The sequence below is a fragment of the Ictalurus punctatus genome, chromosome 16 (assembly GCF_001660625.3).
Source record: "Ictalurus punctatus breed USDA103 chromosome 16, Coco_2.0, whole genome shotgun sequence".
NCBI classification, from domain to species: Eukaryota; Metazoa; Chordata; class Actinopteri; order Siluriformes; family Ictaluridae; genus Ictalurus; species Ictalurus punctatus.
The window spans coordinates 26,133,175-26,160,384 of record NC_030431.2 but is presented as its reverse complement, the minus strand read 5'-3'; the positions used below and the strand labels follow the sequence as shown (position 1 = coordinate 26,160,384).

Sequence of the window (27,210 nt, the reverse complement as noted above, 5' to 3'; positions counted from 1 at the left end):
TTTTATTGGAATTTTAATATTTCACCCTTGTTTGCTTTCATAAATCTATTTTAAACTAGGTATACACAATAGTTACTCTGTGGGAAGAAGATGAGCTGGTGGAGGCAGTGTGATGCTCTGGGTAATGTTCTACTGGGAGACCTTGGATCCTGGTATCCATGTGGATGTTACTTTGAGACTTCAGAGGACAAGTCAGAGCTGTTTTGGTGGCACAAGGGGACCTACACAATATTAGGCAGGTGGTTTTAATGTTATGGCAATATGCATATGTATATAACAATATGTGAGCACACACACACACACGTGTGAAAAATAGTGATTCATATGCCCTACATAGGAAATGAAATAGAGTTTGTGGAAAGAAATCACATGTCCTACATTACACTACCAAATGCTAACATGTACAGGTAAATGTCACACGTGAGTCATGTGATGATTAACATGTGATGTACATGAGAATTTTCTGTAAGGGTCCCACATACTAGTGGGTGGATGTGCGATGCTAAATTTCCCTCTGTGTGTGTGTGTGTGTGTGTGTGTGAGAGAGAGAGAGAGAGATTCCCTATGTTACAATGGTCTCTCACCCAGTTTTCCCGGGAAAGAATCGGGATCCAACACCACCCTGACCAGGAGTTTAATAATAGAATGAATGAGCAGCTGTTTTACTGAAACCTATGTTTCATTTTAATTTCTTGGAATTTTAGCTTTTGTAAATGAATTGTAAAAAACCCCCCAAAAAACCCAGAGGTAAACTATATGGCCAAAAGTATGTGCACCCTGACCATCACACCCGTACCTGGTTCTTCCTCAAAATGTTTCCACAAAGTTGGAATAACACAATCGTATTGAACGTCTCTGTGTGCTGTAGCATTGCAATTTCCCTTCACTGGAACTAAGAAGCCCAGACTTGCTCCAGCACGACGACGCTCCTGTGCACAAAGCGAGCTCCATGAAGACGTGCTGTGTGAAGGTTGGAAGAAGGTGGAAGAACTCGAGTGTCCTGCACAGAGTCCTGACCTCGACCCCACTGAACACCTTTGGGATGAACTGGAACTGGAGTCTCCTTACATCATCATCACACCATCAACATCCGCACCTGACCTCAACCTCACTAACGCTCTTGTAGCTGAATGATCACTAATCCCCTCGGCCACGCCCCAGAATCTAATGGAAAGCCTTCCAAAGGGGGAAAAATCTGGAATGAGATGTTCACCAAGCACACATGGGTGTGATGAAGACTAGTACAGGACGTTTGTTTTCCTGGAAATGACAAAGTCTAAACTTAATATGCGAATATCTCCAGAACCATTTTTTAATAGATATTGTGATATTGGCAGGTATTATTTATTTACGTGTTAAATTAAATATTTTACTGAATCTGATCAATCTAGAATTTGACTGGTTGAAATGAAAACAAAACAAACCTAGCTAGCAATCTCACCAAGCTTAAAGCTAGCTGTAAATGTGATTAGATATCTTAAAAACTCATTTTTAGAGAGAGAAATCACGAATCATTCTCACAGCAATGTAAATAAAGAAATGTAAATAAAAATACCAGTTCCATGACATGTGAGATTTTAAGGAATATTTTGAAGGCCGGGATGAAAACGTGAGGAATCTTTCTCTTGTAAATTTAACTGAGTAAAAATATCAAATTTAAATAATATTCGAGTAAAGCACAAGCTTCACTACTTAAGTAGAATAACATTAAGTACAATTACTCAAGTATTTTCCATATATATATATATATATATATATATATATATATATATATATATATATATATATATATATATATATATATATATATATATATATAAATATTCTATCTGCTCCTGTTAGCTGATGTCACCCCCTGATGGTCAAACCGCAGTACTACAGTTAACAAACTATTAGATTTATCAACATTATGACTGTAAAACTTCCCAAAATTTCTTATATATAGTTATTAGACTGAACTAGAATTAAACTGATTTCAGCCAAATCAGACTCTAAACAATATCGACTTGGACCCAATGAGTCCTGTCTGTGGAAGATTCAGGAATTAAAAAGCTCTATGGCTCTAATAAATAGCCTTCTTCTTCTGCTTCCTCCTCTTCTTCTTCTTCTTCTATTATTTCTTCTTCACATGTGAATAATAAGCCTAATATTTAAATAGTCCCTAAAATAAATCTGTGCTGAAGAGACCCCTGGATTGTTCCATCTACGTGAAAACTTATTTAATTTCAATCTAAAATCTAAAATCAAACATTTTATAAAGCCAACAAAACAGAAAACTATGTTACCAGGCAAATTGTCCTTCTACACAACAAGTAAACATTTACAAAGATTTACAAGAATTAAAATAATCGAAAATAATATCAGGTATCATTTTCAAGGACAGCTAGAAGAAAATCACCCAGGGACGCAAGCTTATTGTATTTTATTTCCTGGAAAAAAGATTGAAAAACATATCACATACTCATATGTACAGCACATAAGAAAGAAGATGCAACCAAAATCAGCTTTAAACATGTTGTCTATCAATTTTAGTCCATCCTGTATTTACAGCATGAAATAATCCTTACATCAGTCAAACCTGCACAGGAAAAACACCCAGTGCCGTCCGAAATAGAAATAAAAATAAAAAAAAATCTTGGAAAGTGAGTTTGCACCAACGTGGACTGAATTTCAACCGGATTTCATTCACGTGTTTCCTATTTACACCTGTCCTAACTGGTCCATAAATGATGGAAATTTGCTTGTGTTGAATCATATAAGTGAAAATTAAATAAATAAATAATAATAAAAATAATAATTTAAAATGAAATAAAAAACAACGACACTCTCTAAAGTAGGATTATGTAAAATATTAAATATGTCCATAACAATTTTCTAATGATGTTGGTTATTCTCTTATACTCTCTCTCTCTCTCTCTTTTTTTTTTTAAACATTGTTGTAATTTTATTTATTTTATTTTTCTCTAGGTTCTACTGCAGCGTCTGTGAGAATTTCATTATACAAGATTTATCTCAGGTGCTTTAGAATGAAATTTCCAACCTCTATTAACTAATTTATTAATTAAACCTTCTTGATTTTTAATCCATGTTGGTGCAAATTCTCATCCCCCCCCCCCCCCCCCCGCCCCCACCCTTTAAAAAACATTTTTTATTAATTTTTTTTTGCTTGCTGTACAGAGCCCTCTTCTGGCTCAGAGTGGAATTGCATACAGAGCTCCTCCATTCCTCCATTCTCACAACATTTTAACATTCACCTTTATAAAAAAAAAAAAAAAAAAGACCTGAAATAGAGGCTCCACAATGTGTTATTAATCCACTGGGAATAAAGTTTAACAAAGAGGCGGTTAATGATGTTGATCTCAGAGCTACTGAGAAATCATAAAATCAAGAAATAAAGAATGAAATGCATTTGCATTCATTATCAGGTGAGGATACAGGTGAGTAATAATTATAATACTAATATGAGGAAGGAGATTTACATTAAGAGGTATATCACTTTGAGTCTGATTAACCTGAAGAGTGGGAAGAGCGCTGGCTTTTAAAGCCAATAAATAAAAATAAGGAGTGCGAACAGGAGTTCTTTCTTTCACTGCGTCCTGAACCACCCAAAAAAATAAAATAAACAAAGACTGCTATTGTTTTTAAAAATATGCGCTGAGACGGTACAGGATCCATGAACATAAATGAAAGCATTATAATGTCCATAACATAGCACAGAGGAAATTCACACTTCCAGTTATAACACTGGACTTTATGCTGAAGACCTCCTACACACACACACACACACACACTTTCCTTCACACACACATCTGTAAAATGGAGAAAATGAAAACATACTCGAACGCAGAACAGTTTTACACGCTTCACAGTTTCTCTCCAGCCTTCGCACTCGGTGAAAAGCCGCGACAGGAGGAAAGGAGCAACATGCAGCACGTCCACCTCGGTGTCTCAGTCCACACGGCAGATCTTCAGAGATGAGCTTCAACAAGTCCAACAAGTGAGATCTTTAATCTGGAGAGGAGCTTTAACAGGAACCAGGGTGAGATCCTGATAAGATTGTGAAGAGGATCCAGGGTGAGATCTTTAGTTTGAATTATGGTGATATTTTTTTTTTTAAACAGGAACCAGGGTGAGATCCTGATGTGATCTTTGAAAGCAATAAGGGTGAGATCTATTTCAACTGGATTTGTGGTGAGAACTTCAGCAGAGGAAATAGGTTGACAGGGGAGCTCTTCACCAGAGCCGGGATGAGATCTTTGACAGATCTTCAAAGGGACCAGGGTGACATCTTCAACAGGAACCACTGTAAAAGCTTTCCCAGGACCTCTTGTGAGACATTCAACAGTAACCAGGATGTAGGCTAGAATTTTCCAAAGTACGCAAGGTGAGATCTTCAACAGATATCTTCAACTCTTTAACTAGAACCAGGGTGAGATCCTCAACAAAACCCAGGATGAGATCTTCAACAGATCATCAACAGGAACCAATTTGAGTCTTTTATATATATATATATATATAAAAAATTTTTTTTACAAGGATTTGAGATCTTCATCAGGAACCAGGGTGAGCTCCTGAACCCTACACACTCTCCCAAAGGCTGGGCTCTCCACCATCTCCACAGCATTGTGTACTGAGTGTGTGTCGGTTGCCACATATTGCTCCTTGTACGCAGAAATAAAAATAAACACATAATAATAATAATTAAATGTATAAAAAGGAGATTTTTGTAAAGAAAGTGGTCGTTGAGTTTTGGCAACATTACATTAAGACGTTAGATGCGTGACTGAGTGTGACGTGTCTCTGAGTGTCCGGGACGATGGCGTGATGATCATGCATACCGAGATCACAAAAAAGATGTTTCTCAATCCCTCATGTCCCGAGTCACAAAAGAGATTTGGGTGTCAGGATTTTTAAACTCCGCCCCTGCCGTAGTTCCGCGTTCCGTACGGTACACGGCGCCATCCCGTCTGGACAAACCCCGCCCCCTTTTGTACCTTATTCGTAGATTGGATTCGATATGCTCCTCTTCTGTTTTCTCTCTCACTTTCCTCTGTCTTTATAATGGTCTCTCCCAGAAGTGGGAAAGACAGTGAGGTGACGGACAGTACCAATGTGTCAGACGGGGGTGGCGGGTGCTGCTATAGCTCGCTGTGGCGTACAGGAGGCTCCAGCTTGTGCGAAAGAGCCGTGAGGACTTTGTCGAACTTCTCGTAGCGTTCGCTCTGACTCCCCTCGGAACCTCGGCTTCCCCAGAGCAGCCTCATCTGGAACTCCGTGCAGAAGATCTCTGACACTTCCTTTCTCTCCTGAAAGTCTGCAAACACACACACACACACACACACACACACACACGGGTTAACACACTTCAGTGAAAGTCTTTGCCATTCTCTATTCAATCCCGTATTCACAGTTTGCCGTACGACTAGCCTTTTACGGAAAAGGGGCGGGGATAAGTTGGTGTTCCATCTGGAGGCGGAGCTAATATACATATATATATATATATATATATATATATATATATATATATATATATATATATATATATATATATATATATATATATAAAAGAAACTATCAAGGTTTATACTACTACAATCCAGCAAATATTTTTTTCCCATGTTACCTATACAATTAATTCTTTAATTAGCTAATTAATTATTACCCAATATAGCTTTAAACTCATTTCAGTTGTTAGTAACAGAAATGATATTCATGGTTTGCAAATGCGCTAAAAACACTGAGTACCGTGTAGCTTGCTCTCGGCGTTGGTGCGGTACAGGCCTCCGTGGTGTGCAATGCTGCGTGCTGCTTCTAGGTGGCTCATGACCACGTCCACGCCACATTCTGAAGTATCCCACGGCTCTGGCCCCTCCCCCACAGCCACGCCCTTCTCCAACAGACACAACACGGGCACCACATGTGGGAAAGACGTGCTGGACAGCACGGAGCTCTCTGAGAGACACATACACACACAAACGCAGGTGATGGGACAAAAGCAACACTGTACGCTATTCTTTTTAAAAGATGGCAACGTAAAGCTTAAAGATTATCCACATAAACACACAGCCCTATTTGGACGGGATCAGCTGCTCTGGAGGACACCTGTCGTAACTTTCTCTCTTACACGTTTCCTCCGCGATAAAAGTCGCACATTCGAAAAAGCGATCACGTTAACGCTGAGTTAACTCGGATGACTGCATCACCGAGGTCACGTGATCATATCTAATATTTATTTTTCACGTCTAATGTTAAATTATTAAATGCTGAAACTTACGGTGGAATAAAAAAATCATGTTTAAATCAAGTGCTCATTTTTATTTATTATAGTTATTTATATTAAAAAAATGAAACATTTAATAAAATGGCGATATATAGAGTGGATTTACAAATGCATTTAGAAAAAAAAACATTTTAAAAATTTGGATAAAGATATCAAAATATCCACAATGTCTCAGCAGTATATTGCGATATAATTTATCATGATGTCAACATAACATTGTTATATCATACACCTCTACATTTACCTTAAATAAGCCAAAATACTATTTTTTAAAAAAAATCTGTTTTAAAATCCTTTTATTCTTCTATAAAGATATTTTGGTTATCTGTTGATTTCAATCGTAACTGCTTTTTTGCTCAGTTTGCTTTTATATTCCTCAGAAATGATACAGTGATTCACCTTCACATGAAAGTAATATATAAAATAAGAGCTCGATTGCACTTAGATTTTAGCGATCGGTCGGGGAAGGGTCCGCTATCGTTAAACAGTACGAGAGCGGCCTCTAGAGGCGAAATAACTACTATTGCTGACAAATTTAGTTGTGTTATTTGCAGTGTTTTTTTTTTTTTTTTAATTCATTTTTATTTGTTATTTACAGTGTTCCTTTTTGGTTCAGTTTGGATGTATATCTTTTATTAACTTTAATATTTATTAATAGTTAATATGTATGAATATTTCTATATTTGTATATATATATATATATATATATATATATAATTTTTAAAAAGTGCAGCACATTTTCATGGTACAGTCAGTACTGTTTCAGCAATATTTTCCTATCAGCGTTATGTTTTCATTCAGTATCAAGATTAAAAACGATCGGTTGATTAATTGGTTATCGGCAGGTAGGTATTACTTAGTCAGGTAGGCCCGACGTTTTCTTTGTTTTTTCTTGCATATTATAAGTGAACTGATTTCATAGCAGAGAACAGTAGTGCGGAGCTCTTATCATTAATAAATCATCTATTTTTTTCTATTAATTGTAAATTATACATCTGCTATGCTCGTTATTTCAATCGTTATAGCATAAAATATATAATTGCATAAAGAAAGACTGTTTTGTGGATGAACAAACTTGCAAATTGCACATGACATTCCTGGAAATAAATGTTACAAACAGCAATTAGTAAGAACGTAAGCATCTTTGTTAAGAACGTGTCTACATCTGAACTAAAAAATGAGGTAATGGATGATAGATTGTATAGACAGGTCTCTAGCTAGCCCAAATCCTCACCTTTGCTTTCGTTTAAGCCCTTCATGAAGGGTTTGAGCTTCTTCTCATACAAAATGGCTCCCTCCGTATGTCTCTGTCTCAGCGTCATCCACGTCTGGTCCAAGCGTGAGATCTGAGGAACACGCCATGTTAAATTCCACTCCACATCATGGCGAAATGAAGAACGAAGAAATGAAGATGTTTTAATAGACTTAAGAACTCTGTCTCTCCTCTGACCTGCGGGAGTTCAAGGGCTCTCATGATGGCGGCGAATCCGAACATATTTCCCATGGTGCTCTTGAGCTCTGCTGCCAGCTGGATGGTCTTATAGAGCAGAGCTGCTCGTTCCTCCGTACTGCCCGTACAGCCCAGCAGGTCCACCGCCATCATTATGGACATGGTGTAGAACCTGCAGAGAAAAAAGTAGCACAGCTGGCCATCAGGTCAAGTCACATCATCTAGAACATTCCGTCTGAGTAAAAGAATATTAGTGAGAACAAAGTGACTCAACTAGTTTGTGTTAGTGTTTACTTTCTGCAAAATCTACAACACTGTGTGGTGGAGAAACGTCATGGAGCTATATGCAAATGAGGTTCACCCACCACACTGTTTTTAGCCAATCAGAGTGAGGGTAAGAACTGAAAAAAAAAAAAAAACAGACTAGGAAGACTTTTAATACACTTTGAAACAATTAGCATAATTAAGCAGCTTAATTTTAATTAATTATTAGCAATATTAGCATATCACAGTCCTAGGAAATAAAGATTACATTAAAGAACCCAAAGTGTGTATGACTTTTATTTTGTATTATGATTATGTATTTTTCCAAATTTGATTTGAATGAAGCTAACGCTAGCTAGAAATCCTGCTAGTAACAATAAGCGAGCTAGCTACATGCTTTCTACAGTACATACTAGCTAGCTTTTCCTGTCTGTCCTTCTTTTAGGAATCCTTAAAGAATCGCGAACACTACAACAGAGGGCTTCCCATTCCCTTCAGGGTTCCACGCAGAACCCCGAAAGCTAGAACCGTTACTGATCCAGACAATCATAGATGAATAATATTAGATACAACTACAAAATAGCAAAAACTAATTTCAATGGGTTTGTTTTCCAAAAAAACATGTGTTCAATACGGTCTAATATTGTTTTTCTTACATTTTATTTTTTACTTATAGTAAGGCTTTCTCAGAAATCCTGTCAGATTAGCTTATGGTACTCCGCTAGCTAGCATCAGCACTGAAGATACTGTATAACATGCTGCATGTTAGCGAGCTGGCTAACAAAATCTGTGGAAATTCATTTGCATATATGAATGCTAATTACTTCCTTGTTTCTACTTCCATATATGGAATTATAAGGCTCTTATTTTCATATATAGTCTCAGGGACATGCCATGTACAGTATATGCCTTTATATATCCATGTATATCCATTCGTGTGTGTGTGTGTGTGTGTGTGTGTGTGTGTGTGTGTGTGTGTGTGTGTGTGTGTGTGTGTGTGTGTGTGTGTGTGTGTGTGTGTGACCTCTCGAGCAGGTCCAGTCTCAGCTGATGGCCATGTGGTAGAGTCAGCAACTCCAGCCCGGAACCCACTCCCATCATCCTTTGCATCTCCTTGGTAACACCCAGTATCCTAGCAACCTGCAGATGGCCACACAGTTGCCAAAGGAACATTTAATCTTGGTCTTGCTATTCAAATTTATTCACACACTCAGGACCAGCAACATTTAATTAATCTGTAATTCAGGTCTTATTGCATAATGACGAGCTTTAATCTGATTGGATGGAGGCAGAATTGGAGGAAGTGGGCGTGTCCTCTGAGCAGATGTTAACAGGAGAAGACTGAACATATGTAAGTTTGCTGAAGTGTGTGATGTTAGAGGCGTGTTCACTGGTCCCAGATGTTACCAATCAGCAATGTTTGTGTGTGTGTGTGTGTGTGTGTGTGTGTGTGTGTGTGTGTGTGTGTGTGTGTGTGTGTGGTGGCTACTTAAAGAAATACACAAACAACAAAAATGCTAATTTTACTAATGACAAATGAAAGCTAGTAGCTATTAATTAGCATAATTAGCATTATTATTCATTTCTAGCCAGGCAGAAACACTTTACGTATCTGTTGTGCACATTTCTTTTGCAGTGGTTCCTGAAATGTTTAAGACTGTTTATGTAATATTCAAAACAATATTCAGAATTCTGAGGAAATATTTTACTGTCCAAAGTCCACTCTAACTCCCGGACTACTTTCCTTTTATGGTCACTGTTTCCTGTTTTCATTTAGACTCTTTCTGCTGCTAGGTTGCACTTGGTTCCTGTTTCCTACTTTCCATATTTGGTCACAACGTCCTTTTCCCATTTCTCTTTGAAGCTAACTCTAAAACTTCTGATGGTATGAGCCTTCGTAGGTCAGACGCGTGTGTGATATAACACTTACGTTATACATTATAAATACGTTCTAACACATTTTCGTACCGTGCAGTCGGCCTTGGTGATGTGTTTGGCCGCTGTTTTAGGGTCGACTTCAGCTAACAGTTCCTTCACCCTCTTCAGGACCCCCATCTCCAGGGGCTTATTCTCTGCAGGAAGCAGGGCCGATTGGTACTGCCCGGGTCTCAAGCACGAACTGCTCTCCACCAGAGGAACGGTGAAGCTCTCTCCTCCATCGGTGGGGGCGGAGCCTGGCGCTCGGCCCTCCTCCACCCTCAGCCTCTCCACGTAGCTCTTGGATGGAGGCGTTGGGGGTTGACCCGGCCTCAACTCGCAGTAACTGCCCCCTCCTTCCGAACCGTCTGAGGGGCAGCCGTGAGCGCTGGGGGGCGTGTCTGAACACACGACGTTGTTATTGGAGGAGGAAGGGGAGAGGTGAGGCTCGCTGGAGCGTCGCATCACCGGCGAAGGTGGAATGACGGCCAAAACACGTCCGCCCGAGCCATGTCTGTGACGGGAAACTGGGGACGGAAGAAAGAGAGAGAAGATCAGTGAGAGATAAAGCGAGAAACACAGTTGCAGGTAGAGAAAGACAGAGAGACATAAACTGAAGTAAAGAGACAAAGAGAGAGAGATTATCAGACAAGAATGAAAACAGAAAGAAAGAAAGAAAGAAATGGAAAGACACAGAGGGAGACAGTCAACAAGACAGATCAATAAAGAGAGAGAGAGAGAGAATTAATTTAAAAAACAAGTAGAGAGACAGAGAAAGAGAGAGACAGACGAAGACAGGCAGATAGAAAAACTAATACAGTTATACGCAAAGAAAGAGAGAGAGAGAGAAACAAAAAAGAGAGACAGAGACAAGTGTATGAAAGATAGCGAAAGAGAGATAGTGGACAAAGCAGGCAGACAAACTAATAAAGACAGACAGTGAAACAATGAGTGTGTGTGTGTGTGTGAGAGAGAGAGAGAGAGAGAGAGAGAGAGAGAGAGAGATGCAGGTGCTTGATGCAGGAAGAGAGAAAAGGAATCAGTAATCATCTCATCAATATTAATTAAAATATCTGATGCATTCTGTCTCTCTGTGAAAGAACCAGTGCCCTACTCTCTCTCTCTCTCTCTCTCTCTCTCTCTCTCTCTCTCTCTCTCTCTCTCTCTCTCTCTCTCTGTGTGTGTGTGTGTGTGTGTGTGTGTGTGTGTGTGTGTGGACATACTGGAGGTGTAGGCAGGTGAGAGAGGAGCTTCTCCTACAGGGGACAGGGGACAGCGCATCTCCTGGATCTGGTCCATGCTGAGCGCACAGTTCCTCATGGCATCTTTATGGTGAATTGTGGATGGACTGGAGTGACACACACACACACACACACACACACACACACACACACACACACATTAAAAACACAACCTAACACAGTCCTTCTTCATGTTAGAGCTTCTATCCTGTATGGTGAAGCTACGACTAGCACAAGCCACGTCTAGCTAAACGCGTGCTGCTACAAGACTAAACGAGCTGGTGACACATTCAGTGCTCAGATCAGACGCAATGCATGCTGGGACTTGAAGTGAAAGAAAAACCACTGTGGAGAAAAGAGTGAGAATGAGGGAGAGGTCTATACTAGAACACACACACACACACACACACACACACACATGCACAAACTCGAACACACACACACACTCACACACACACACACACACACACACACACACACCAGCTGCATCCCTGCTCCGTCTTCACTTTGGTGTCTGACACTCGAGAATCGGTCACTTCACTCGACTCGGCATCGCTGATGATGTAAGATGGACAGTTAGACTCCGATCACATGACAGAAGCGATGTTTTTAGAGTTCCTTTGATCATAAAATTACTATTTGTATAAACAATTTATGGGAAAATATATATATAATTGTGGGGCATTCATTTAATAATAAGTAATAATACACTGTGTTGATTGTTTTCCTATAACGGCACATCCTGAGTGTTTTATTCCTCTTACACCACTGCAATTAATTTGAAGAGTCATACTTTTTATCCGTTTATAGTTACATTGAAAGATTGTGAAACAAATCCGTTCCTGTTCTCACTTATGCTATAGCAGTTATAAACAGCCTTTCTCTGACCAGTCTCTATAAACCTGTTCATCATCATCATCATCATCATCTTCCTCACTCACCTGTGGGGGATGATCTTCTCGGTGGTCAGGCCATCCGTCATGGTGACACTGCGTCTCTTGATGTGCGCCCCCCGCTGAGCGGACGGTGAATGTGACCCCGATCTCCCGCTCGCCAGGGCAAACGTGGCCTCCAGGTACCTGAGGGGCACTGTGCGGTTGACGGGGCACAGCAGCTGAGCGCCGGAGCGCGGGCACACGGGCCGGCCGGTGCCAGCGTGGTGCCGGATCAGAGTGGGCAGCGAGTCGAAGGTCTCGTCCTCCAGGAGGAACTGCACCTTCGTCTGTCCGCTCTTCACCAGAACCTTACTGATGCGGCAGTGCACCACATCCTGCTGCCAGCGGCACGAGATCACGTAATCACCCGCGTTGGCCAGCGAGTCTCGCACCAGGAAATCCCCGCTGCGCAGAACCAGCGTCTCCGACACCTGCAGAGAAGTTTTAAATGTTATACGTTACACATGTGCAGAAACGGGGAGATCTGTACAGCTGTAAAAACAATGATTTTAATCAAACTACTGAATCATTCCTTCTTCAGGTGGCAGATTTAAATGGTTGTGCTATAATCTTCATTTATTAATTAAAGTACTTCCATAATGTGTGTTCTGAAATGTATTATACAATCATTAAGATTATATTACTGAATTATATCTATCATATAATCTATACATTAGTAATATAAAATAACTATCTATAATCTAATAATAACACTATATAATTATAGTTATCAATTATCTGGCACAGAGGCCACGCCTTCTTTAGTATGACTGACAGGCACAGAAACCACACCTCCTTCCGTTGACCATATATACACACAAACCCTGTCTCATACCTTCCAACTGCCAGATACAGAGGCCACGCCTCCTTTCTTTGAAATTATATACACAGAGGCCACAGCCCCTTTATTTGAACCTATATATACAGAGGCCACGCCTCCTTTATTTGAACCTGTATACACACAGGCCACACCTCCTTTCTTTGAACCTGTATACACAGAGACCACACCTCCTTACTTTGAAATGAGATATACATAGGCCACACCGCCTTTCTTAGAACCTATATACATAAGCCACACCTTCTTTCTTTGACCCTATACATACATAGGCCACACCTCCTTTCTTTGAACATGTATACACAGAGGCCATGACCATTTCCTTTGAACTGACAGGTACAGAGACCACGCCTCCTTTATTAAGACAGACAGACACAGAGAGGCCACACCTCTTTCCTTTGAACTGATTAACACAGATGCCACACCTACTACGTTTGGATTGATAGACCACGCCTTCTTACTAGGAGTGATAGGCACATTGACAACACCTCTTTGACCCAATTCTTTCTCCCATAGGCACCACTTTGAATTAATGAAGATGTGTCATAAATATTGGCACCCCTTCCTCACTATCCTGGTGCTCCCGCTATAAAGGTTAAACCAGAACTGTCCACCAGAGGGCGCTGTAAGCACGGCTCTGTTATACTGCAGCAGAATCGTGACCATTACCAGATCAGGCTTAAGAGGAGGATGTGGAGATTCCTGTCCTCCAGCTGGACTAACACCAACACACAGATGGCTGTAGTCACACCACAGACAGCGTGGGCAGCTAACAGAGTGCTTTATGCTAACTATCACAGACACACACACACACACACACACACACACGATTAGGCTAATACTACAGGACACTACATCAGTGTTTACCTGTTAGTCTCTATTCCCAACCTTCACATACTGAAAATATAGAAACCCATAAATGTACACGTGTAAATAATTAATTAGGATAGTATAATTGGGGTATATTTTGCTAAACGCATGCTAAAATAAATTAATCCGACATATATATTCAATACATAAAAAAAGAACCTGGTTCATTTTTGCCTAAAACAATAATCCAGCCAAAAATAAAATGTAGAAATGAATCCCAAATGCACTCATCCTATCCTGGACTGGTGTCTGAAATGTGCTTTTCTAATTTCGCAGTAAAAGAAGCTAATAGCCTCCAGCTTAGCATCGCCAACGCTAACCTTGCCACAAGCAGCTTTGTGGAACTTTTTTAATGAAGTATTTTTCTGTAAGCGTGTGATACTGGGTGAAACGATGTGTTTATAATATTCATATCATAAACTGTAATAAAAGATACTTGCGACAGATACTGGACTTACATAACTAAAGTTAACTTCCTGTACTTTATTTTCTTACAAACGTATTTATTTTAAAAAAAATGATTCATTGTTGTTTGTTTATTAATGTTCTACTTTGTGAATAGATTTCTTTATAAAGCAAGCTTGGGTGTTAGAAAGGTACTCGATAAATGTAACATGAGGAAATAAATCAATAATACAGTATACTGTACATACACACACACACACACACACACACACACACACACACACACACACACACACACACCTCGCGTGGGATGCGGCCATGGTACCAGCCGTGGCTCCTCAGGTCACTGCTGCTGAGTTTGAGTTCCTCCTCCAGCTCCTTCCTCAGCTTCTCCGGGGGAGACTCCAACAGGTACTTCTCCTTGGAGAACTACACACACACACACACACACACACACACACACACACAATTTTAGTTGTATCGACTTTCTTCCAGCAATTATTTTCACTCTTATATTCATGAAAATTAAAAACATACAGAGAAGACAAATTGGGAATTATTTAAAAGAGTAAACATCACATACAGTACAATACAATTTAAATAAATAAAATACAATATCGTATATGTGCGATACAATGTAGCATATATTTATATCTAACACGCATAAAATAAACACCAGCTAAAACGTTATTGATTGAAGTGTTAAATCTGTCCGTTTTAATGTATTTAAAGTGTCTTTCATGAATAATATCTTAAACCTTTTCATTCCAAGCACGCAGAACACGAAGGTTCTAGAACAACTCCATCGTCTCGATCTTATTCAATTCCTGTGCATGTGAATCAGGAACGTGAAAATAAAAGCTTCACGCAGTTCATCATCACTTCTGTTCTCACCTAATACCCACAGAGCCGGGCTTTAAATATCTCCTATATCACACACACACACACACACACACACACACACACACACACGTAGAAGCTCAGATCTGGTGTATTAAAGACTTCCTCGTGTCACACAGATACAGTGGGAGGAATAACTGATGAGGAAGATGAGAGAGAGAGAGAGACAAGAGACGAGAGAGAGAGAGGAGAGAGAGGGAGGAGAGAGGGGAGAGAGGAGAGAGAGGGAGAGGAGAGAGAGGAGAGAGAGGGAGAGGAGAGAGAGGAGAGAGAGAGGAGAGAGAGGAGAGAGAGGTGAGAGGGGAGAGAGGAGAGAGAGGGAGAGGAGAGAGAGGAGAGAGAGAGGAGAGAGAGGAGAGAGAGGTGAGAGGGGAGAGAGGAGAGAGAGGGAGAGGAGAGAGAGGAGAGAGAGAGGAGAGAGAGGAGAGAGAGGGAGAGGAGAGAGAGGAGAGAGAGGGAGAGGAGAGAGAGGAGAGAGAGAGGAGAGAGAGGAGAGAGAGGTGAGAGGGGAGAGAGGAGAGAGAGGGAGAGGAGAGAGAGGAGAGAGAGAGGAGAGAGAGGAGAGAGAGGTGAGAGGGGAGAGAGGAGAGAGAGGGAGAGGAGAGAGAGGAGAGAGAGAGGAGAGAGAGGAGAGAGAGGGAGAGGAGAGAGAGGAGAGAGAGGGAGAGGAGAGAGAGGAGAGAGAGAGGAGAGAGAGGAGAGAGAGGTGAGAGGGGAGAGAGGAGAGAGAGGGAGAGGAGAGAGAGGAGAGAGAGAGGAGAGAGAGGAGAGAGAGGTGAGAGGGGAGAGAGGAGAGAGAGGGAGAGGAGAGAGAGGAGAGAGAGAGGAGAGAGAGGAGAGAGAGGGAGAGGAGAGAGAGGAGAGAGAGGGAGAGGAGAGAGAGGAGAGAGAGAGGAGAGAGAGGAGAGAGAGGTGAGAGAGGGAGGAGAGAGAGAGGTGAGAGAGGAGAGAGAGAGGAGAGAGAGGAGAGAGAGGGAGGAGAGAGAGAGAGGTGAGAGAGGAGAGAGAGGAGAGAGAGGAGAGAGAGGGAGGAGGGAGAGGGAGAGGAGAGAGAGGAGAGAGAGAGGAGAGAGAGGAGAGAGAGGTGAGAGAGGGAGGAGAGAGAGAGGTGAGAGAGGAGAGAGAGAGGAGAGAGAGGAGAGAGAGGGAGGAGAGAGAGAGAGGTGAGAGAGGAGAGAGAGGAGAGAGAGGAGAGAGAGGGAGGAGGGAGAGGGAGAGGAGAGAGAGGAGAGAGAGAGGAGAGAGAGGAGAGAGAGGTGAGAGAGGGAGGAGAGAGAGAGGTGAGAGAGGAGAGAGAGAGGAGAGAGAGGAGAGAGAGGGAGGAGAGAGAGAGAGGTGAGAGAGGAGAGAGAGGAGAGAGAGGAGAGAGAGGGAGGAGGGAGAGGAGAGAGAGGAGAGAGAGGGAGGAGAGAGAGAGGTGAGAGAGGAGAGAGAGAGAGAGGAGAGAGAGGGAGGAGAGAGAGAGAGGTGAGAGAGGAGAGAGAGGGAGGTGAGAGAGGAGAGTGAGGGAGGAGAGAGAGAGGAGAGAGAGGAGAGAGAGGGATGAGAGAGAGAGAGGAGAGAGAGGGATGAGAGAGAGAGAGGAGAGAGAGGGATGAGAGAGAGAGGAGAGAGAGAGGAGAGAGAGATTCACAATAGACGCTTTGTGTGTTTCAGCTGAGATGAAGTTCAGGCACAGTGTCAGAGTGTAAGACCATGACCTTGAACAAAACACACACACACACACACACACACACACACACACACACACACACACACACACACAGAGAGAGAGAGAGAGAGAGAGAGACAAACACTGCTTTATTTGTGTTAATAAAAGAGACAGCGACTGGAACAGAGGGGTCAGAGATTATTATTATTATAATTATTATTATTATTATTATTATTATTATTATTATTATTATTATTTTTATTATTATTATTATTATTATTATTATTTATTATTATTATTATTATTATTATTATTTATTATTATTATTTATTATTATTATTATTATTATTATTATTATTATTATTATTATTATTATTATTATTATTATTATATATGGAGGACTATTTTCCTGTTTCTCTAAAAACTTTGTGTACTAAAAGTTTATGCCCCAAAATAAAGCAAAAATAAAGTTATAAAGAAGTCATTAGCAATGATTCATTTTCATATTTCAATGAAATATTTTAATAAATATTTTTCTGTGAAACTCAAAACACTAAACGTCTCATTGTTGTCATTTTAAGTCTTTAAAATGAAAAGTATAATATATATACATACATATTTTTTTCTGGAAACGTTGCATTGGGTAAGTAACTTTAAGATAAAGGCTTTAAAGCTGCATGTTTGTGCGGTATAACAGAATCCTACATCGTAATTACCTTAAATATGTCTGAAATAAATATCCATCAAAAATCAAAAACTACAATTAAAACAGAAACTTCATACAAACGCCCTAAAACGAACTAAAATAACACGGGGAGTATAATAATATAAATATAGAAGAAAACACCGTGTGACGTGTGTTGTGTTTATAATTATGCAAGAAATCGAATATACACGGAGTAATCGTTATAAATTCGCTCATTTCTCCTTCTGTTTTGTTAAAGCAGCGTTAAAGTGACAGAATTATTGAATATATTAATATTTAAAGTAAGCATGAATGATACCTCAAGCTTTTTGGTTATTGGTTTTTAAAACCGCAGTAGAATTCTAATTTCACGATAAATAAATAAATAAAAATTATTTACAAAATCATAATCCTGACAGAAAAAAATGTAATAAATCAATCAATCAAAAGTACACTGGAGCTGAGGGCTTCAAAATCCACCAACATGTGGGTAGATGTGACTCTGTGTGTGTGTGTGTGTGTGTGTGTGTGTGTGTTCTAGGTCACGCTGTTCTTCGCTTCCTCCAAAATAAATTGATTTAGCATCTGTTTCTTTTTCTCTCTCTCTAAAGTGCGACATGGATGTAGGAGCTGAAGTGGAGTGGTGGTGGTCTCAGCTCGGGTTTGATTATCTTCCTGAGTGTGTGTGTGTGCGTGCGTGTGTGTGTGTGTGTGTGTGTGCAGCATGTGTAACAGAGCTGCAGGGTCAAGTGGATGAAGTTATTACTTTTGCCCCGGTGCCTCGGGGGAAGGAGCGCACGTCCGTCCGCACACTCCGTCCCTACGTGATCTCATACCGCTGTAATTGACTTTGGCGGCTGAGAGGAGGAGCACGCTGGGTGTTTGGGCCTCGAGCTCCGAAACAATAATCTGGTGTTGCGACCATGGGGAAAAAACAGATCTGCACACGAGCCACTTCATGTTCAGGAGAGAGGAGGAGAAGGGAGGAGGAAGAGAGAGGAGGTAGAGGAGAGAGGGGGAAGTAGTGGAGAGAAGTAGAGGAGAGAGGGGGAAGAAGAGGAAGAGGGTGGAGGAAGAGGAGAGAGGAGGAAGAGGAGTAAAGAGGAGAGAGAAGGAGGAAGAGAGAGGAGGAGGAGAGTGAAGGTAGAGGAGAGAGGGGGAAGAAATGGAGAGAGGAGGAGGAGGAGCATGAAGGAAGAGGAGAGAGGTAGAGGAGAGCGGGGGAGGAAGAGGAGAGAGGTAGATTAGAGGGGGGGAGGAAGAGGAGAGAGGAGGAAGAGGAGGGAGAAGGGGGAGGAGAGAAGAGGTAGAGGAAGAGGAGAGAGGAAGCGGAGAGGGGGGAGGAAGAGGAGTAAAGATGAGAGAGAAGGAGGAAGAGGAAGAGAGAGGAGGAGGAGGGAGAGGGGGGAGAGGAAGAGAGAGGAGGAGGAGGGAGAGGGGGGAGAGGAAGAGAGAGGAGGAGGAGGGAGAGGGGGGAGAGGAAGAGAGAGGAGGAGGAGGGAGTTTTCTGGTCAGCACACTGTATTATTAATGCGAGGCTGAGTCGAGAGGATTCAGGTTTATTGTGTTTGTTTATGCGTCTGTGACTGCGCTACTGCTCTGTACAATAATCCATCAGGAAGAGGAGAGAAGTAAAGAAGAAAAAAGAGAAGACGATAGAAAGAGAATTAAAGATAGAAGAGTCGAAGAACAGAGAAGGGAAGAGAAGAAAAAAACCAGTAATAGAAAAAAATAAGAAAAGGAGAAGACAAGAAGAGAAGAGAGCAGAAAAGAGAGCAAGCGAGAGAGAGAGAGAGAGAGAGAGAGAGAGAGAGAGAGAGAGAGAGAGAGAGAGAGAGAGAAGGGTCTGCCTTTCACTCTTCACACACAGTTGAGGAACAACCTCGTTTCTTTTTGTCTTTACTCTGTCCCACATAGAGCGAGTCCTCTAGCAGGCCTAGTTTCCTGCAGGGACACGCCAGCTCTGCCTGTACACACACACACACACACACACACACACACACACACACACACACACACACACAGACTGACACATACACCCTTCATTTATGCAATTATCCAATCAGCCAATCACGTTTCAGCAGCTCAGTGCAAAACATCACGCAGATACAGGTCCAGAGCTTCAGCAAACGTTCACGTCAGACATCAGACCAGAGAAGAAATCGCAGAGATCTCAGTGACTCTGAGTATTTTGAGTGTTTCAGAAATCTCCTGCGATTTTCACACACACCAGTCTCTAGATCTGTGCACCGAGTGGTGCGAAGAACAAAGAACATCCAGCGAGCAGCAGTTCTCTGGATGGAAAGGCCTGGCTGAGGAGAGAGTTCAGAGGAGAATGACCAGGAGAAGAATGACTCCAGCTGACACTCTTTACACCGTGCTGAGCAGAAGAGCATCTCAACAGCAGAACACAACAGCAGAAGAGCACACAGGCTTCCACGCGCTCCCTGCACCTGGACAGATATATACAGTACCCACAGTACATATACACGTATAAACCAGTTAGCCTGTTAGTTCTCCAACTACAACTGCTTTCTTTGTACATATATATTTTTAAATGCATTACTCTTTGTTACACACTTTGTACAGCATCCTCAGTGTCGGGTTCGTATGAAGGTTGAGTGTTAGGATGAGTATAAGGTGCTAAATAAGTAAATAAATGAGTAGGTGAAGAAATAAATAAAGAATATATTTGCATATTCCCGCCCACCGGTCAGCTCTGGCCTATCACACCACAGCTACGAGAGGGTGAAGGCTAACACATGCTTCCTAACACACTCCGAGGAAAGTGCTATCGGCCCTCTTCCCCATACCTGAGCTCACAAGAGGATAGTGTCATTGTGATTGACAGGGGAGAGAAAGTAGGCCCCTCCCACCCAGAGAGAACGGACAATTTTGCTCTCTCGACTGTCCCCAAAACTGTGTTTTTAAAAAAAAATTATTATAACACACTGCACCGTCATTACTCATGAAAAACATCAACATCCATTTCAACATAACCTCCTCTGTGTGTGTGTGTGTGTGTGTGTGTGTGTGTGTGTGTGTGTGTGTGTCTTTGTGAGTCGTCCAAACAGCGGGTTATGTACTGTTAAGAGTTTTAGTGCTTTAGCTTTCTATTATCTGCTCTCTCTCTCTCTCTCTCTCTCTCTCTCTCTCTCTCTCTCTCTCTCTCTCTCTCTCTCTCACACACACACACACACACACACACACACAGTCTGATGCACAGACTAATTCAGGAAGATTATTGATCCTACACAGACGACTAGCATCATCAGAATGAGACAGAAAACAGACTAGCATGCTAGCATTTGCTACATCTCTGTTAGCAGAATTAGCAAATTAGCGAATAGAAAAGTCACAAAAGTTTACGTGTGAAATAATCACGTGATTCACACGTGAAAGCACATGGTTTCATGGTTACGCACATGGTTTTTAGACAGATTTTACACAAGGACCTGTACGCATGATTCATTTCTCATTGCATGTGACTTTTTTTGAAAAAATACATCACTCATTTTTTACGTTATTATGTTTTTTCAACATAATTCACTTTTTTCATGTTTGACTTTTTCTTTTTACACAAACATTCTATGATAAATATTAATCTCAGTTTACACAGGATTCATTTATTTTAATATGTTTTTCTTTACACATAATTCATATGTAATATATAAATGTGACTTGTGAATCATTCGTGTTAAAAATGTGAATCATATGATTTGTTCACGTGTTTTCTTTTTTACGTGTTGATTAATTTATTTTAATGTGATTTTTTGGGTTTTTTTTTTTTTTTTTTTTTTTTACAACATATCATTGACCTGTTAGGTAAAATTTGAATCAAATGAATAATATGATTCATTCACGTGATTTTATTTAACGTGATTCGTTTATTTTCACATGTAACTTATTTTTACATATGATTTTTATCTTATTTAAAATGTGAATCATATAATTCATTCACGTTTGTTTGTTTTTTTTTTTATCCGGATGATTCACTTTTTTCATGTGACTTTTGTTTACATATGATTCTTTTCTTGTTTAAAATATGAATCACATGAATCATATGATTCATTCCTATCTGAATTATTGATTTATTTTTCACAAATGATTCATTTCTTTTCCCATTATTTTCTTTTCACACGTGCCTTTGTCGCACATGATTTATTTCTTTTTACGTGATCGCATATCATTCACATTATGTCACACGTGCTTACTTGAGCTCACGTGTGCAATGTCATGCTTGAAATGACCACATGTTAAAAACACACCATCACGTGTGATTTTTTTTTCTAAAGTGATTTCTGATCTCGGCTTGGGACAGTGACCTGCGCTAATCCACAAAAAGCAATATAAGAAAGCAGAAATGGCACGTGTTGAGGGCTTTAACATGCCCATATGATGTGTGGCCATGTATCTCTCCACACACACACACACACACACACACTGAGCGTAATGGGGTCGACTCCCCCATTGGCTGTCATGAATACACTTCAAGTGTGATTCATCACCCGGTTCCCATCAGACATCCCCTTTAGACCCCGACACCCCGCCCCCTGCACCCATCTCCACCAGCCAATCAGAGCGCGCTCACGGTGACTGAGTGCAGATGCCCCGCTGGGGTGAAGCTCCCAGAACGGCGTGGATGCAGAGCTCCATTAGAGGGGCCAGCAGTAAGGAGATGTCCTGCAGGGAGTCACGGGTCACTGGACACTTTCAGAGCTAATCCTCCGAGCTCCAGGCAGGAAACCTGACGCACGTGACGCAGGAGGGCCTACGTGAGACACAGCTGCTGCTCTGAATTAGACGTGTGATTAATCGTATCGTCAATATGTGTAAAGAGGTTCAGGCGCGAGTAATTATAGCAAAGCTCCACTCATCTGGGAAGGTAATTGGAATCGCATCTCCAGAACGATTCCTTTACGGCTTAGTGGGACGGTCTTTGTTCTTTTTTTCCCCAAAAAAATTGATTTTAATGTGTGATATTAAATGTGAGTCTTTTGTAAGGAATAAAACACTCAGTTTTATCATGCTGTTAGACAGAAAGAAAGAAAAACAGACAGAAAGAAAGAAAAACAGACAGAAAGAAAGAAAGACATTCAGACAGACAGAAAGAAAGAAAATCAGACAGACAGAAAGAAAAACAGACAGAAAGAAAGAAAGACATTCAGACAGACAGAAAGAAAAACAGACAGAAAGAAAAATTGACAGAAAGAAAGAAAGACATTCAGACAGACAGAAAGAAAGAAAATCAGACAGACAGAAAGAAAAACAGACAGACAGAAAGAAAGACATTCAGACAGACAGAAAGAAAGAAAATCAGACAGACAGAAAGAATAAAAGAAGACTTTAGATTTTAGTGGGTGGGGCAATGAGACTCAATTGGTCATATCTATGATTCTCAAGCAGACATGGCTGTGATTCGTGAGTGGGCGTGGTTATGATTCTTGAGTAGGCGTGGTGGTGCTTCTCGAGTGGGCGTGGTTATGATTATCAAGTGGGTGTGGTTATGAGACTCAGGACGGCTGGTGAAGTGGAGAAATGTGATTGACATACTGCTACAGAACATTAGGACTTCCACGCACTTCTTCACTAACACACCTCCACTGCTGCACTCTCTCGCTCTCTCTGTCTCTTGCTCTCTTTCTCTCTCTCTCTCTCTCACACACACACACACACACACACACACACACACACACTTTCTCTCTCTCTCTTCCTTCCTCTCTCTCTCTCTCTCTCTCTCTCTCTCTCTCTCTCTCCCTATTCCACCCGCTGTGGAGATGCTCTTTACACTAATTCTTCCTGACACTGAAGTCTGGAGGTTTACTCCCACTCCCCACACACATCACCACTGCTTTCCCAGCCTGAGGAGCCTCTCTCTCTCTCTCTCACACACACACACACACACACACACACACACACACACACACACACACACACACACTGTCAGACAATTACAAAAGAGCATGGGATATGAACGCTGACAAATGAACAAAAATAGATAGAAACCACAGAGACACATGGCAATAAAGAGTTATGATTTATTTATATAGGGTACACACACACACACACACACACACAAAGGATAAGAAGGATAGGATAAGAAGATCAATTTTGTGTGTGTGTGTGTGTGTGTGTGTGCTTGTTTGAGTTATTTGCTCCACCACTATGACCCTGACTCCTCAGGAGAGCACACCTGGGCATGGTGTCATAATGGAAACATGACTCTGCACCCTCCCTGAAGATCACAGCGTAGTGTCTATTATTCGCATTCGCCTGTATATATATATATATATATATATATATATATATATATATATATGTGTGTGTGTGTGTGTGTGTGTGTGTGTGTGTGTGTGTGTGTGTGTGTGTGTTGGCTGGAGTGTCAGAGAGGAAATGAGGTGGAACCGAAGCAGAAATTTGGACACCTTTCAGTTCCCTGGTGATCTGTCTCACGCACACACACACACGCACGCACACACACACACACACACACACACACACACACACACACACACACACAAACAGAGAAGAGAATGACAAGGTGTAAAGGAGGAAAGAAGAAGTGATGATGAGTGAATTTGGTAGTCGACAGCACACACACACACACAAGCACGCACACGTACACACACGCACACACACGTACACGCACACACACGTACACACGCACACACACACGCACACACACTGTGGTTGCTACTGTACTTTATTATGTATCATACTTTTTGCTAAGTAGTCACTTAGCAAACGATTAACAAGTCACTTGTGCCATTTGTAGAGATTGTCGATATGGGCGTGGTCTGTCATCTTGGGGGCGTGGCCTGTTCTGATGAGAAATAGTTTTGTGCCAGCTTCATTCTCAGATTAGATTAGCAAAACCAGCTAACTGTACTAGCTACATACACTCAGAAAAGAAAGAAAGAAAGAAAGAAAGAAAGGATCCCTAGTCATTTTGCTGCTTGCTAGCGTTAATGTAGGCTAAGCTGCAACGCTAACACGTAGGAGAATCAGTGATTAATGGGTTTTTTTTTTTTTTTTTGGATGATATAAAGCGTCGTTGTGACTTACCTAGGTGTTGAGAGTACCTAGCATTAGCATTAGCATTAGCTACCAGAAAATCTCATTATCCTGTAATCTATTTAGATTTATTCTTCAGTACTGCAGTTTCAGTATTTAGTCATTTACATCCATCCATCCATTTTTTATTACCGCTTATCCTACAGGGTCGCGGGGAACCTGAAGCCTATCCCAGGGAGCATGGGGCACAAGGCGGGGTACACACCGGATTGTCATTTACTTCCACATACTTCATTAGATTTTAGATTTCAGTGTTTTTATTTGATCTTTTTCTGTATTACATATATATTTATTTTCTGTATTTATTCAACAAAACGTGACACAGAGTTGCACAGCTGTCCCGTCCACACCTTGTGAGTCATCTCAGTGCTGAGAATAAAACAGAATATGGAAATTTTCCTGGATCTCACTGCTATTCCGGGATGCCTGGGTATCATAATTACAGAGTGTGCATGCAGCGGTATTGACCTGACCGTTCTGTGTGCATGTGTGTGTGTGTGTGTGTGTGTTCTCATTTCTTTTTCTGCAAACGTGCAGCGTTAATATTGCATAGGTGGTGCAGGAATAATTAATTCATATTAATGGGAACTGGCTGCGTTCCGTACACTGACTGTCGGCTGCCATATTCACTCATTATCACTGCTTCTGTTTCTCACCCAACAGCTCACCATCCTCTCTCTCTCACCTCTGGATCTGTGTGTGTGTGTGTGTGTGTGTGTGTGTGTGTGTGTGTGTGTGTGTGTGTGTGTGTGTGTGTGTGTTGGGTTTAACGACAGTCTGGCCTATTACAGTGACGAGTTGCAACATCCTGATCCCTGTCCTCTGTCCAGAATAATGAGGAGACACGGCAAGATGAAAGGGAAATGTTTTGGATTTGTGGAGGTCTGTTGGGTCTGTGGAGGTCTATGAGGTTCTGTGAGGTTCTATTGAGCTTTATTGTGGTTCGTTTGGGGGGGGGGGGGGGGGGGTTGGGGTTTTGTGGAGGTCCATGGAGTTCTGTAGGGGTTTGTGTGGATCTATGTGCGTCTGTGGAAGTCTGTAGAGGTTTGCATGGGTCTGTGAAGGTCTGTCAAAGTCTGTGGGTTCTGGAGGTGTGTGGGTGTATATGAGGGTCTGTACGGGTCTGTGGAGGTCTGTGGTTACATGTGGGAGACTGTATGGGTCTGTGGGTGCTTTGTGGAGGTCTGTGGGTGAATGGGTGGGCCTGTAGGGGTCTGTGGGAAGTTTTGGGGTCTGTATGGGTCTGTGGGTGGTTTTTGGGTGTATGTGGGAGTCTGTATGGGTCTGTGGGTGGTTTTTGGGTGTATGTGGGAGTCTGTATGGGTCTGTGGGTGGTTTTTGGGTGTATGTGGGAGTCTGTATGGGTCTGTGGGTGGTTTTTGGGTGTATGTGGGAGTCTGTATGGGTCTGTGGGTGGTTTTTGGGTGTATGTGGGAGTCTGTATGGGTCTGTAGGGGTTTTTTGGGCCTGTATGTGGGGTTTGTGGGAGTCTGTATGGGTCTGTGGGTGGTTTGTGAGTGAATGTGGGAGTCTGTATGGGTCTGTAGGGGTTTTTTGGGCCTGTATGTGGGGTTTGTGGGGGTCTGTATGGATCTGTGGAGATCCATGAAGCTCTCTGTGTGTTGTAATAACAGAACAGGATTGCATGAGAGAGAGAAGTAGAAGCATAACTGCACTCCTGAGCATGTGGAGCATATGGTGTCCTACAGGGGGGTCAGTAGAACAGCTCCAGCTCATCCTTTACTGTGGCCTGGAAAAGTCCTCATGAGCAGGTCTGTCCACTTGGACTAAAAACAGATTTTTCAGGTTACTGCGTGTGGTCATGGCGATCATTAGATCAGAGGGTGGGTCTAATCCCTACATATGTGCACTGAATAGGTTATAGCACATAAGCTTCTACACCTCTATGTGCTATATGGATAATTACTCAGAATTAAGTAGGTATAGTGCTGCTGTAATTTCCTGGAAATGTATTCCCATTTGTAGTCAGTTTGCTAATGGCTAATTCACAATAAACTGTCTTCTATCTCCTCAGAAGCCACGCCCCCTTCACTGCTCATGTCTGATGATGATTCAGTGCTCGTCCTGATGCACGTGTCTTTGCATCCATCAGCTCACGAAATAAGCAGCCATAACCACGTTCACCCTCATCCTCCCCCCTGTTTAAAGAGAGCGCCCAATTAAGGGCCAATTTACAGCCGCTGAAAGGTCAAAGGTTAGGAACAGTGATGGATTGTGGGTCATGGGGGCGCATTAATATTACCTTTTAACCCTGTGACCAGCAATACGCAGCTGAGCATGGAGGATTTAGCTACAGCCTTTTCTTATTGTGATGTATTCCTGTGTGTGTGTGTGTGTGTGTGTGTGTGTGTGTGTGTGTGTGTGTGTGTGTGTGTGTGTGATATAGCCTACAGGGATCTAGCTACTTTATGCCATGACATAAGTGTGAGCTTGTGTGTGTGTGCCTTTGTGTGCAGGTGTCAAGTGTGAAAGTGCAAGGCCAGAGGGTTTTACACGCTCAGATAAACCGCACATCCCACGATGCCGTGCTGCCATGCTGCGCTCGGCGCCTGAGGAGGACGAGAGCGAGCCGAGGAGTTCAGATACGCTTCGGATTAATCAATATGTGTCAGCGAGAGATTAATTGCGCAGCCTGGAAGACTGTCTGGAATTATGAAGACAGACAATCCAATAACGGAGTTG

At 41.7% G+C, this 27,210-nt stretch overlaps 1 protein-coding gene across 1 annotated transcript in view; it reads right to left on the bottom strand.

Annotated features, from left to right (window-relative positions):
• Window positions 1-2,407: 2,407 nt before the first annotated feature.
• Window positions 2,408-27,210, bottom strand: part of sh2d3ca (SH2 domain containing 3Ca) — a 46,729-nt gene continuing 21,926 nt past the window's right edge. The window contains exons 4-12 of the mRNA XM_017489813.3: window positions 14,498-14,626; window positions 12,094-12,518; window positions 11,135-11,259; window positions 9,963-10,438; window positions 9,019-9,134; window positions 7,731-7,902; window positions 7,515-7,626; window positions 5,746-5,952; window positions 2,408-5,314 (exon numbers count right to left, since the gene is read on the bottom strand). Of these exons, the coding sequence (XP_017345302.1) occupies window positions 5,139-5,314; window positions 5,746-5,952; window positions 7,515-7,626; window positions 7,731-7,902; window positions 9,019-9,134; window positions 9,963-10,438; window positions 11,135-11,259; window positions 12,094-12,518; window positions 14,498-14,626 (1,938 nt within the window). The 3' untranslated portion in view covers window positions 2,408-5,138. The remainder of the gene's footprint in view (window positions 5,315-5,745; window positions 5,953-7,514; window positions 7,627-7,730; window positions 7,903-9,018; window positions 9,135-9,962; window positions 10,439-11,134; window positions 11,260-12,093; window positions 12,519-14,497; window positions 14,627-27,210) is intronic.